Source organism: Elephantulus edwardii, unplaced genomic scaffold, assembly GCF_000299155.1.
Source record: "Elephantulus edwardii isolate Elephantulus edwardi_28Jun2011 unplaced genomic scaffold, EleEdw1.0 scaffold00048, whole genome shotgun sequence".
Taxonomy (NCBI): domain Eukaryota; kingdom Metazoa; phylum Chordata; class Mammalia; order Macroscelidea; family Macroscelididae; genus Elephantulus; species Elephantulus edwardii.
In genome coordinates this window covers 842648-855960 of record NW_006399798.1, presented here as the reverse complement: position 1 = coordinate 855960, position 13313 = coordinate 842648, and the positions used below count along the sequence as shown (strand labels likewise).

Genomic DNA, 13313 nt, shown 5'->3' with positions numbered 1-13313 from the left:
GAGGGGGCGGTCGCGTCTGGAGCTGCGCTCACATGATAGGACCCTCCCCCAGCCCCAGCCGATTCGGAAATGACGCCCCCACCCCCCAGCGAGGGTCTCGGTGTGCCTGAGGGAGCGGTGCCGGGGGGATCCTCCATCCCCGGGGGTCCTGGGCGCCCGGCCTGCTCCCGCCAAGATGGCTGTTCGTGGCCTGCCCGGCGTGCGCCTGCGCCCCTCCCTCCCCAGCGCCGGTCACCTGCCCCGGCCGGCGAGGGGGTCGTCGGCCAGGGGCCCCCCGCGGTCCGATAAGAGCAGTCTGGCGGCCGGACCAGAGGAATGGCAGCGTTTCCGCGGAGGCCCCGACCCGAAGTCCTTTAGCCCAACCGCATCATCTCCTTGGTCCCGGCTCTGTATCCGAACCCCCAACCTGGAGGTTCCACAACCCCAGCTCCATCATCCCCCCCAACTAGGCCCAGCCAGGCTCTGATCGCGTTCGATCTCCTGCCTGGGCCTAGAGGTGCCCCCCGCCAGGTCCAAGCTGCGTCCTCCCCTCCCGCCTCGGGCCCTGTGGTCCTGGCACGGAAACTCACCGGCTTTGGGGTTTCACCATTCCGCCGGTCCTGGCCCCCCAACCTCGTGGAGCACGCCCGCCCTCCCTGCCTCGTGGGCCCCCAGCCCCAGCTCTGTCCCCAACCTCGTGGTCCTCAAGCCCCGTCCCCAACCGCTCAGCCTCGTGGTTTCCCCAGCCCCCGGCGCGGCCCCATCCCCGGCTCCGCCTGGGGCCCGGCCTTCCCGGGGCCCGACCGCTCGTACCTGCGGGGCGGCGGGTGCGGCGGGTGCGGGCGGCGAGCGCTCGGCGGCGGCGCGGAGGGAAGGATGGAGCGCGGAGGCGGGCGGAGCAGAGGCCGCGGCGCCTTTCTCTCTGGCTCCCTCTAGCTCGGCGCCGACGCTATTTAAACTGCGGCCATCCCCGGGCGGCCACGCCACATGGGCTGACAGCTTGGCTGCGCCGCCCAGGCCAATGAGCGTCGGGGCTGCGCCCCAGGGCCCGGCGCACCGCGGAGAGTGGGGTGATCCCCGTGCGCGCCGCCGCCGGGACCCTGCTCGGGGACGCGCACGGACGGGGGCCAGCTGGGGGGGGTCCTTGGGGACAAGGGGCGAGCCACCGGGGGGGCGGGGACACGCGTCTGGTCCCCCGCCCCCCGACTTCCGTCCCCGCCCCCACGGCCCGCATCCTCCTGGGGCGCCGGACCCGTCCCGCGCCCTGTCCACCCGCGTGTCTGCCGCTGCATGTGCGCGGGCGCCGCGGGGGCGGTTCTTGGGGGCTGGGTGCACTTGGGCCACACTGGGGTCACTGTGGGGCGCAGTGGGGCGTGGGTGTGCAGGGGTGACCGGGGACCGACCCATACAAGAGCTTGCCTCCGGGCTCCACGCGGCTGGCTGCTCAGAGCCGGGGCGTGGCCCGGGTCTCCATCCCGGCCAATAGGGAGCCGGGGGCGTGCTAGCTGGTCCAATGACGGCGCGCGAGGGGGCGTTGCTAGGCGATAGGGTGATGGGCCGGGGAGGGGGTGCGCAGAGCGAGCGCGGGCCCCGCGGCGCGAGCGCGGTCATTGACCTGGCCGAGGGCGCCCCGAGCGGGGTTACTGCCGGTCACCGCGGTGCGGCTTCAATGCGGGGCTTCTGGCCCTCCCGCCGCTGCAGATCCGTCGCCCCTGTCCAGCTGTCGCTCCCTGGAGGCCGGCAGAGGAGAGGGGCCAGCCGGGCGACCCACAGGCTCGCTTCCTGTGCAGTGGACAAAGGAGCCGGCCTGGCCGCCCATTTTCTCCACGTGCGCGAGCGTACTCACAGCACACACACCCCCTCACAGTAACTCCTGCGGCACCGTCTCAAGAAGCGGAGGGCAGACGGCCCGCTGCCGGCGAGAGTGCCCAGGTGGGGGCTCAGGTTGCCCAGGAGAGGGGCCCCTCCTGGCCGGTGCCCGTTCTGGGAACGAGCCCTCTGGGCAAGAGTGAAGTGTGCGACGGCTAACCAAGTTGGCAGCCTGAGCCTGCCCTCCGCCCCCGCCCGCCTGCAGAGATTTCAGACTCCAGTGCACTCGCTGCCTGGATCTGTCCCTCGCAGCTGACTCCGCTGGGTTTCCCGGGCAGGAAGTCACGCGGGGCAGCTGGCCCATCTTTCTCCCAGAGCTGCGGGTGGATTTGAACCACCAGAGATAGCACGTCTAGGTTGGAAGTGCAGCTCTCTGCAAACTAGGCCGCCAGAGCTCCTGTAAAGGTCTGCAGCCATGGGACTCTGCAGGCCCTGGGAGAGCCCATCCAAGGGCAGGGGTCTTTGGTTTTGTGTTCTGGGCAGGGCTGGGGCCTTGCCGCGTGGCTCTGCCTGCTGCAGGACATGGTCCACCTGGGAACTGCCACACCTGTGGAGGCAGGCCGCCAGACACCCATGGAGCCAAGCAGCACCACCTGCCTGCCCAGCAGAGCCGTGCCCACGCTGTGTGAGGACTGAAGTGTCTGGGCAGCCTGCGGCACACCTGTCCACCTCTGGTGCCCACATCCTGGGGGGGAGCCCATCCCCGCCCACACTCCACACATTCCGGGGTGAACCTATCTCTGCAGGTAGTGTTCACGTCCTGAGGGTGAGGCCTATTCCCACTGGGCTCCCCAAGGCAGGCAGACAGCCAACGTCGGGTGAAGCGAGTGCCTGGGCCTGCAGGATGGAGCCCGGCCTGGTCCCCTCTGCCCTGAGCTTGATGACTGGTGGCAGGGTCTGCCTGGGAGCGGAGCCACGTCTTACAGTTGGGAGCCCGGAACCCAGTGCACACCACAGGCCTCTGTAGGAAGTCTGGGCCTGGAAGGAGTGCCCAGTGAGCCTGCCCAAGGCCAGGCCCAGGTGGTGAGGACAGAGAGAGTGCTCCTGGGCAGTGCCCAGTGCTGGCCCCAGGGAGCAGTGGATGTGCTGGCACGTGTCATTAGGGCTCCTGGATAGGTGTCCTCCTGGGGAGAGGAGTGTTCTGTACGTTTGTGGGGACAAAAGGCTGGGAGTGTCCATGTGTACACCAGCCCTGGGCAGCCAGATGATGGGCTCACCACTGACCACAGGGGTGGATGGGAAGGTGTCGCCACTTTTGTTTTGATGGCCCTTGACCTGACGCAGCCACTGGCTCAGAAATATTTGGCATGTGGACGTGTGAGTGGTGATGTGGTAGAGGCTATATGGCTGAGTTCACACACACGTGCACACATGCATGAACACACCTCCACGTTGCCATTTCTCAAGGAGGACAAACAGCCCTCCCTCAGGTTTTCTGTGGGCGCTTTATTGGTGCTTATTGCCCAGTTCATGTCCATAGTCTGCAGTATCTTGATTGGTGCCCCCATTGGTGACTTGGGAAAGCAGACCCCAAGCACCCAGGTCAGAGCCAAGGAAGGGGGCTGGCTCAAGGGTCAGTCCTTCAAATTGTAGTTACGGACCCGAGGTGGTTGGCTGTGACCTCTGGGCTTCACAGAGCGAGGCAGTCTGGTGGGCCTGGGCTTGGGCTGGGCGTCTACCTTCTTCCCTTCAATGGCCACCTTCCCGTGGCTTGTGTGGCTCTGGGAGTGGCCCAAGCTGATGGTGGCCTTAGGTACCGGCTGTTCTGCTGCGGAAAGAGGAGATGCACGCTTAGCTGGAAGCTGGATGGCTTCCACACACATGCAGGAAGGCCGTGCTGGCCAGGTCAAGCTGGAGGCCCACCTCTGTGTCCTCCCAGGGCCACACTGGCCTGTGTCTGCTCTGCACCCAGCTGTTCAGGTCTCTCGGGCCCTGGTTAATGGTTGACGGGTGGCCACATCTCTGGACAGGTCTCTCTGGCTGTCACACCTTGAGCGTATGAGCCTTGTTCTCTCTCTCTCCCTCCTCCTGCCTCTCTGCCTCCTCCCACCCTTTGCCTACCTGGCCCATCGAGGCCCACTTGCTGCTGGCTGGCAGCAGGGCTCCATGTGGCCAAGAGCAGCGCCCGGCTACCTCTGTAATAAGGACAATATAGAGCTCCCAGGCCACTCCTGGCTTCAGTGAAGGCTGGCCCTGTCCTCCCAGCGCTGGGGATGAAGACGTGCCCGGTCATGAATACACAAAGCACACTGACCATGCAGCAATGGGCAGCTGTGTCCCAGCCAGCCTGGGGGCCTGGGCTTGGGGCTTTAGGACACTCAGGATGCCCTCTTGGGTTTGCAGTCAAGGCCGAGGCCCCTTGAGGTCCCGTGCAGGGCACAGGGTCCAGAGTCAGGCCACAGATGGGTTTCACTGGCACCTGGCAACATGCTGGCAGGAGCGGCCGGGCGTTGTCACACTGGGCAGGCAGTTGATGGGTAATCAAAAGGGTTCCCCAGAGGACAAAGGTCAGGTTGAGGCCAGGTCAGCTGGGCACACAAGCAGTGTGTGGACAGCCATACCGGGCCAGCATGATATCTAAGTGACCAGGATGGGTCTATGTCTTGTGGGCAGCATTAGACTAGTCCCAAACTCCAAGGCCTGGCCTGGCCTAGGCCCACCGGTCCCAACCCCGGCTGGATACACCCTGTGGTCTCACCAAGCAGTGCCCTGGTGCCCCGTGGACCCAGTGAGGCAGGAGGCCAGGGGACCTGATGTCCCAGACAGGAGGGCAGGGTCCTGGGGCTCCTACAACCCCGTACCCCTCAGAGGATCTAATGCCTCCTATTCTCTACATCTCCAATTCCTCCCCAAGAGACCCCAGGCTCCTCCAGGCTTCACAGGGAACCTACGCTCCCACCCATCGCACACGATAGCTTTTCTCCTGGACCAGCTTTGTTCTGACCATTCTGACTTGGGACCCTCAGACCTCAGACTCGGGGGCCCCTCAGACCTGAGACCTGAGACCCTCAGACCCAGGGCCCTTCAGACCTGATGACCTTAGACCAGGGACCCTCAGTCCTGGACCCCTCAGACCAGGGATCCGAGGACCTCAGACGCAGGCCCCTCAGTCAATTCCCGGGGTGATGCTCTTGATGGCCCTTGGTGAGCCAGCCCCAGGGCAGCCCTGTGGTCCTGGCCCAGGACCCACAGCTCCACAGCTCTGCCCCAGGGAATCACTGGTCACTGTGCTCTCAGGTCCTGGGCCCCTTTCCACCTGGCACCTGTGCTACCTGCCTGGGGCTCTGATGAACACCTCAGCCCACAGGTCCTGGTCCTGAGTGGACAATGGCTTGCTCCCTGCTGAGCAGTCTCAGCTCACTCCACTCAGGCGGGGGGGCCAAATGGGTGCATGGTGTCTGTGGACTGGCAGGCTGGGGGGCCAATCCTCTGGGCACTGTGTTTTTGGGTTTTGAGCTCATCTACCTCAAGGGGCACCCAGACTCAGGTGTATTCCTGGGGTTCCCTTGGCCTGTCCTGGGACACGGGGGCCCCTCCCACTCTGGGTGGGCCTTCCTCCTGCACGTGAACAGGAGGCCCCACATGGGGCCACACACCGCACTGTGGGCTCACTCTGGGAGTGGTCCTGGCTTCTGAGGGGTGCGCAGGCCAGGTAGCTGGCTCCCAGTTTCAGGCCTGCTGTGCCTCAGGCCCCAAGTGTGCAGGACACTGGGGGTGAGGAGAGGGCAGTCTCCTCCCCTTCCTCCTCCTCCTCACCCCACCCTCAGCCCCTTATTCCAGATCCTTGTGAGAGGGTGTCCAGGGCCAGGTTTTGATCTCAAGGCTCCTGAGACACAGTATCTCCCTACTAACACTCCCACTCTATCTTGTTTCTTCTAGAACTATCCTTGGTCTGCCAAGCAGACCTCTGACCCCCGTGTTGCCCATGCAAACTACTTGGCCTCGAGATGGGGGATGATGACTGGCCTGGAGTGGGAGGGCTCTGAGTCTGTGCTGGCCCCTATTATATGCCACCTGAGGACAGAAGGGTGACCGGTGTGATTTCCTGGGCACAGGTCCTGTGGTGGGAGGCCTAAGGTGGCTTGCAGGAGTGTGGTGCCCTGAGGCTGGCCTCCAGTGGTCTGAGAGGCAGAGGACACTGTCAGTGACATGGGATCTTGTTGGTCTTCTGTTCATGGGGACTTGAGCCCAAGAACCAGACCAGCATGATCAGATTCGCAGCACACTCTGAGAAGAGGCCAGGGCTCCATCCAGGTCCTGCCGTGGGGGCCTGGTGCCCAGGCAGGGAGGCTCCAGGCTGTCTCCAGGGAGGCCTGTGGGGTAGGAGCCTCCGGTGACCGTGGTGACAGGGCTCATGGGGGTGTTCCCTAGGCTCAACTGAGAGCAAGTATGGTGACCTCAGAGAACCAGACCAGGACCCGGCCAGGGGCTGCTTGTGTGGGCTGAGTGACCCAGCTGATGGGTCTGACCATGGTCAGAGGCCCTCTCCACCTCCGACAGACATTGTTACCACCTCAGCCTTGGCCCTGCCCCGGGCATCAGAGGGGCCACCCTGAGTGGACAGAATGTCTTGATGGAGCCATCTGTCTCCTTGGCTGGCCAGTGGGGTGACCAGAGCTCAGGGGGAGAGGAAAGGGCTGACTCGGAGGAGGGGCCTCTCAGAGCCTGCATGTCTGTGTGTGGTGGTGCTGGACACACACCATGGAGGCCCCAAGTTGAGGGGACAGGCTGCCTGTCCTTGTGGTCCCTGGAGGAAGCCTCCTTCCCGCCTGACAGCCCAGCTTCTAAGCACTTAACCAAGGGCACTCCTGCAAGTCTGGTACCTCTGTGAGCGAGATCTGGCTGCCAGGTCACTGGGGCCAGGCCAGAGGCTGAACGTGGTGATGGCTGAGGGAGGCTTGTGCCTGCCGTGGGAGGCAGGCTGAAGCACACCTGCCTGAGGGTGCAGGTGTGTGGAGAACAGGGTCTCCTGCATGGACGGAGCCTGGGGTCTCCTGCATGGACGGAGCCTGGGGTCTCCTGCATGGATGGAGCCTAGAGCCTGGGGTCTCCTGCATGGATGGAGCCTGGGGTCTGGGGTCTCCTGCATGGATGGAGCCTGGAGCCTGGGGTCTCCTGCATGGATGGAGCCTGGGGTCTGGGGGGTCCTGCATGGACGGAGCCTGGGGCCCCTGAGGTCACACTCAGCACACTGAACGCAGGTGTGTATGAGGGACATATTTCACACACACACACAGACACACACACACACACACACACACACGTGAAAAGGGAAGAGACAGCAGGGCCAAGCCACAGAGAATTAGGTGAAAGGTGTCTGTCGTAGGAGGTGCAGAAAGACTGTGTGTTTTGAAAGAAAGCCTTGAGATGGTATCAGGTAACCAGCAGAGCTGCGGGCAGAAATGGACCCATCCTTGGTGGTGTGCATCTCTGCAGCCCACACAGACCACGCTGGATGCCGCCTCTGTAATCCACAGATGTGGACACAGCCGGCCCGACCAGGCCAAGTGAGGCCTGGCCTGTGGGCCACGTCACACGTGAGGGGACAAGGGGCCATGTGTGCAAGCAGCCAGCCCACACTGGGTGCAAGGCAGGCCATGTCCACACAGAGTAGTCACAGTAGGACCCTCCTTGCTCAACCCTGATGCCGAGTGGTGACATTACCACCTGTCTGTGGGGTGCACCCAGGAATGGCCTGGCATGTGGGGAAACTGCAGCGGGGACCCTGGACACTGAAGGCTGGCTGCCAGGCTCTCTGGTCCCCAGAGGTATGAGATGAGCAGGTGACATGGAGACGGAGCCTGGCGAACAGGGTGTCAAAGCTCAGGTGGAGAAAGACCCACCAGAGGCACAGGCCGAACCCCAGGCTCGAGGGACGAGCAGGACGACGTCCCATGGGAAGGGGGTGAAGGGCCCAGACCTGGGGCCGGGGGAAAGGGGGGGAGGGCCCAGACATGGTTGGCACTCAGCGTCACAGGAGGGGCTGGTTCTCAGCATTTTCTTGGCCATGTCCCTAGGTTGCTGAAGAGGGGCCTGAGTAGAGCCAAAGGGTGGACTTGAACTGCCAGCTTTGAGGTCTGAATCTCCTCCATTGCGGTTGAGTTGATCCCAACTCATGCTGGCCTTTCCATGGGTCCCCTTTATGGGAGGAGACTGTCCATCTCAGGGTCGTGGAGGGGCTGGTGGATTCAAACCGCCAGCTGTGGGGTCAGCAGTCTGGCACACTCACATGCCTCCAGAGCCTGTGGTGCCTGGTGGACAGAGGTTGTATGTGCTCCTTGGGGGCCCAGCCCAGTCATGGCCAGTTCACACCAAGCCCCTGCTAGAGTCCCTGTTCCAGCGGCCCTGCAGACCCGGGTGGACTGCCCACTGGGCTACCAAGGCCTAGATGGTCCTGGCAGCAGGCAGACACGTCTTCTCCTGCAGAGCGGCTGGTGGGTTCAAACAGCTCACCTTTCAGTTGAGTCAAGCGTTTTAACACTGCACCACCTGGATCCCAGAAATAATAGCAACCGCATGACAGAGTGATTAGAAAGCACCTCAAAAAATTTACCAGGAGGTAGAAATGCCTGGATGACATGGAAAGTCTCTATAAGAAACACACACGCACACTACAGTGCCTCAAGTTTCTGGTGGCGGCCATCACACACCCCTCCCAGAAGGCCAGCCTGATGCCGTGATGGGACCAGATCCTGAGGGACCATCAATGCCAGGCCCACCCAGCCTTTTCAGAAAAGCAGGCAGCCTGTCTGACTTTCTGAGGCAGAAGTTCCCTGATTCTTGGATCAGACAAGGCTGGTTGGCAACAAGTGACAAGAATAATCCAGTATTTAAAAAAACAAAAAAAGTTAAAAAATAATGTAAAAATAGCACATCCAAAAACTTCTCCAACAGGGTAAAAAGGGAAGTCACAGATTGGGAAAAAATACTTGGTAATGACATGTCAGATAAGGGACTTCTATCAAGGATTTATAAAACACTCCAGCACAACAAAAAGGTAAAGATAACCCAGTTGAAGGATGGGCACAGGATATGAACAGACACTTAGCCAAAGAAGACATTCAGATGGCAAACAAACACATGGAGAAATGTTCAAAATCCCTAGCTCTAAAAGAGATCCAAATCAAAACAACTATAAGATATCATCTCATCCCAGGAAGAATAACAAAACTTAACAGAACAGCAAATATCAAATGCTGGCGAGGTTGTGGAGAAACTGGAACTCTTATTCACCATTGGTGGGAGTGCAAAATGGTGCAACCACTATGGAAGGCAGTATGGTGCTGTCTCAAAAGGTTGGAAATAGAAATATCATTTGATCCAACAATTCCACTACTGGGAATTTACCCTAAAGAAAACATAACCGCCACCCAAAAGATAAATATATGCATACCCATGTATATTGTGGCTTCATTCGCAGTGGTTGGGAGCTGGAAGCAACCCAGGTGCCCCTCGACAGGTGAATGTATGGAGAAGCTGTGGTGTGTTCACGCAGTGGAATGTTATGCAGCATTGGAAGGCAGGGAACTCATGAAATATTATACAGAATGGGTGACCCTGGAGGACATTGTGCTGAGGGAAATATCTCAGTCACAGGGGGACAAATGTTGCATAATGCCACTGTTGTAAAATGGGACTGACATCGGGGTTGAGGGAAGACAGAAGGAGAGGAGGAATGATGTATACTGCATTGAAACAGATGAGCAAGAGAACTGTTTAAAAAGGGATATATGATTGGGTATTATTGTCGTGACAGGAGTCCAGAATGAAGGCTGCATAGTCAAGTGGACTTGGGGGAAGGGATTGAATAACAATGAAAGAGTATTTCTTTTACTTTTCAAGGAGAAGAGTGAATGGTGGGGGGGGGCAGGGAGAAAAGTTCAACAATGAGTTAATGGAAACCTTAAGTCTCTGTAAACTTTCATTGAAATTAATAAAAAAAGAAAAAATATGAAAAAATAAAAATAATATAAAATAAAATGTATATGAATGATTGTATGAAACAATATAAATGAAAGATTGTATAAAACACATGCATATGAATTAAATATAATGTAAAGGAATTGTTATATGAAAATAAAAAAATATTTTAAAAATGTTAAAAAACCCTTGTTCATAATGAAATGTGTAGTAAATTAGGACTGCAGGGCCGTGTCTTGAGTTGACGAAGAAGAGCTTTCTCAAACACGAAGTTGTGAGACAACCGAGCTGGGAACGGCCAGGCCAGCCAATAGGAGAAAGGGGCAGAAATGAGGAAGACACGTCATGAGGGGAGAACCGAATCCCAAACCAAACCCAGTGCTGCCGAGGCCACTTCTGTCTTATGGCAACTCTGAAGGATGGAGCAAAACACCCCGAAGTGCTGCTGACACGGGTCTTTATGGGAGGGGATGCAGGGACCCCATAACTTCCTAAGCAGATGGTGAGTTCGAACCATTAACGCTGGTTAGCAGCTAAACGCTGAACCACTGTGCCACCAAGGCTCCCTGCGGAGAAGCAGCTGGTCATTATCTGAAGACATCAAAGGTCTCCTTAGAGACCACACACTGATTACCCTGCAGCGGGACGAGGTGTGTGGACGCCCGCATTGGTCTCAGCACAGCAGTGGCCGATGGACGCCCGCATTGGTCTCAGCACAGCCAGTGTCCGATGCTGCTGCTGTCTGGCACTGTGGAGTCGACTTCAACTCAAGGTGGCCCTGACAGCAGCTCGAGCCCCCTGTCCCATCTCCAGCGGCTCCATCCTCCCGTCTTTCTCTCTTTCACTGACCGTCTACTTTTTCCAACATGATGTAAAAGTATATGAGAGATGAAGTCTCACTGTCCTGGCCTCTGAGGAGCCCCCGGTCACCCCTCTTCCAAGACTTCTCTGTGTGTTCTCTTGTGGTCCATGGGATGCTTAGTGCTCCACACCACACCTCAAAGGCCTAGATGTTTCTCTGTCTTCCTTCTTCATCATCGAGCTCTCAGATGTCCACCTTCCCTCTCTGGAGGACTGATGGCCACATCATCTCCTCACACACACATGAGGTTGGAGGCTGTTCCCCTGATACCTACAGCTTGCAGTGAATGAACCACGAAGAGGGCCTTGTGGACTCTGCTTTGTGAAGGTTCCAGGGTCTGCCTTATTTTCAGCGTCTCTACGGAAGCCTGGGACACGGGGTGGAGGCAGTGCTGGTCCGCATGGAGGGACCAGGTCCGGGCCCCTCGAGGCCTTTCCGGGAAGCCCTGGCTTGCTGCAGAGGGAACAGTCTCTACCCTCTGGTCCACGGTAATGACATCCCCAGGAGCACTCCAAATCCCAACTGGAATAATTAGGAAGCTGGCGTGGGTCCCCGAGAATCGCAGCCCAGCACGTGACCGCTTGTGACGGGCTGGGCGTGTCCCTTCTGGTTCCTGTGGCACAGGTCCAGGTCTCAGCAAGAACCTTCCTGGGGTCAGGGTTCTGTGATGGGGCCACTGCTGTCTCCCCACCTTGCTCGTATAAACCAGACTTTATCAAGGTGGCATTTAAGTCACACCCACACGTTTGATGAGTTTTTTAAAGGCAAGTAGCATGTAGGTGGGTGTCCTCTGACCCCAAATACCATGGGGCCCTGACAGGCTTCTGCTGTGGGAGCCTGATTCCAGAGTCACTCCTGTCACACACTAGGGTCCAGGGGCCACTGCCTCAGGGGTCAGGTGGGGTGTCTCCCTGACAACATGTCTCAGCTGCGGAGTGAGATCCCCCTGAAGCCCTGTAATGAGCACACTGTGAGAGCTTGGTGGCCCCCAAAGGCTGTGTGCAGCTGTGGCTCCAAACCAGCTGCCCCACAGGAGGAAGATGGCAGTCTCCTTGGGCAATTTATAGCTGGGTCGGCATCAGTGAGACCCGGGTATCCCGCAACATCTGCATTTGTTTAACTTTTCACTAAAAAGAGAGGAGAAAGAACAACCAAAAGGGAGTAAGAAGAGACCCTGAAATCTGCACGAAAGCGTCAAGAAGCCAAAACAAAGGGAAGAGATGCTGAAATAAAAGAGCTAAGCAGAAAATTTGAAAAGGTGGCTCAGGCAGACAAAGCAACTGCTGTAACAGTACGTGCAGAGGCCTAGAATTGGAGACTAAAATGGGAAGAACTTGCCGGCATCCCTCAGGCTAAGAGAAGTAAAAACCAATTCAAGCCTCGAGTTGTAATATGGAGGGATGCTATGGGCAAAGTCTTGAATGATTCAGGAAAACGTTAAAAGATGGAGGGAGAACACGAAACCACTCTATCAAAAAACAATCAGACAGGAAATAACCATATGATCATGAGCCAGTGGTAACGAAGGAAGAAATCCAAGCTGCAATAAAGGCATTGGCAAAAATAAGGCCCCAGGAATTACTGGGATACCAGTAGAAATGTTTCCAATGACAGATGCAGCTCTAGATGAGCCCACCAGTCTATGCTAAGAAACTCGAAGGACAATTGCCTGGCTGACTAACTTGGAGGAAATTCATATTTGTTCCCATACCCAAGAAAGGTGATCCAACAGAATGTGGAAATTACTGAACAATATCATCAATATCAAATGCAAGCAAAATACTGCTGAGAATAGGATAGCACAGAGGCAGAGAACTGTCAGATGTTCAAGCAGGATTTAGAAGAAGCCGTGCCACCAGGGATATCATTGCTGATGTCAGGTGATCCTGGCTGAAAGCAAAGAATTTCAGAAGAATGTCTGTTTGTGCTTTATTGATGGTGCAAAGGCATATAACTGTGTGGATCATAACAAACTGTGGCTAACATTGAGAAGAATGGGAATCCTAAAAGGTTGGAACTCCCAAAAAGTTGTGCTGGTGTGAAATCTACACCTAAACCAAGAGGCTGTTTTGTGAATAGAGCAAGGGACTGCTACATGGTTTAGGACAGGTGTGTGTATCATTGTATCTTTCTTTCATACCTACTTAATCTGTATGAAGATTATTCAAGAAGCTGGACTCTATGAAGAAAGTGGCATCGGGACTGGAGGAAGACTTATCAATAACCTTCGCTACGTGGATGACAAAAATCCTGCTTGCTCAAAGTGAGGAGGACGTGAAGCCCTGCTGCAGGAGATCAAACCCTGCAGCCTTCATTAGGGACTGCATCTGAATGTCAAGAGAACAAATATCCTCAACACTGGACCAATAGGCAACACCACGCTAGAGGGAGAAAAGACTGAGACTGTCAGCGACCTCACCTCACTTGGATCCACAATCACTTGTTACCAGCAGTCAGGGGATCAGGACACGTGGTGCACTGAGACGTCTGCAGTCAGGACCTCTCCAAATTGCTGAGCAGCAATGATGTCAGGGTGAGGACCGAGGTGCATATGATCCAAGTCCTGGTCTTTTCAATTACTTGCTATGCATCTGAGAGCTGTACAATGAATGAATAAGGAGGACAGAAGAACTGGTGCCTTTGAGCTGTGGTGTTGGAGGAGAGCACTGAACATCCTATGGAC

The 13313-nt window shown here is 57.3% G+C and overlaps 2 protein-coding genes across 2 annotated transcripts in view; both read right to left on the bottom strand.

Annotated features, from left to right (window-relative positions):
• Window positions 1–582: 582 nt before the first annotated feature.
• On the bottom strand, window positions 583–1590 carry LOC102855599 (spidroin-2-like). Its single transcript, XM_006886309.1, has one exon. The coding sequence runs from the start codon at window positions 1588–1590 to the stop codon at window positions 583–585; it is 1008 nt and encodes a 335-aa protein (XP_006886371.1).
• Window positions 1591–6057: 4467 nt separating this feature from the next.
• CCDC57 (coiled-coil domain containing 57) overlaps window positions 6058–13313 on the bottom strand; it is a 75398-nt gene continuing 68142 nt past the window's right edge. Inside the window, exons 25-26 of the mRNA XM_006886308.1 lie at window positions 7692–7768; window positions 6058–6225 (exon numbers count right to left, since the gene is read on the bottom strand). Coding sequence (XP_006886370.1) covers window positions 6058–6225; window positions 7692–7768 — 245 coding nt within the window. The remainder of the gene's footprint in view (window positions 6226–7691; window positions 7769–13313) is intronic.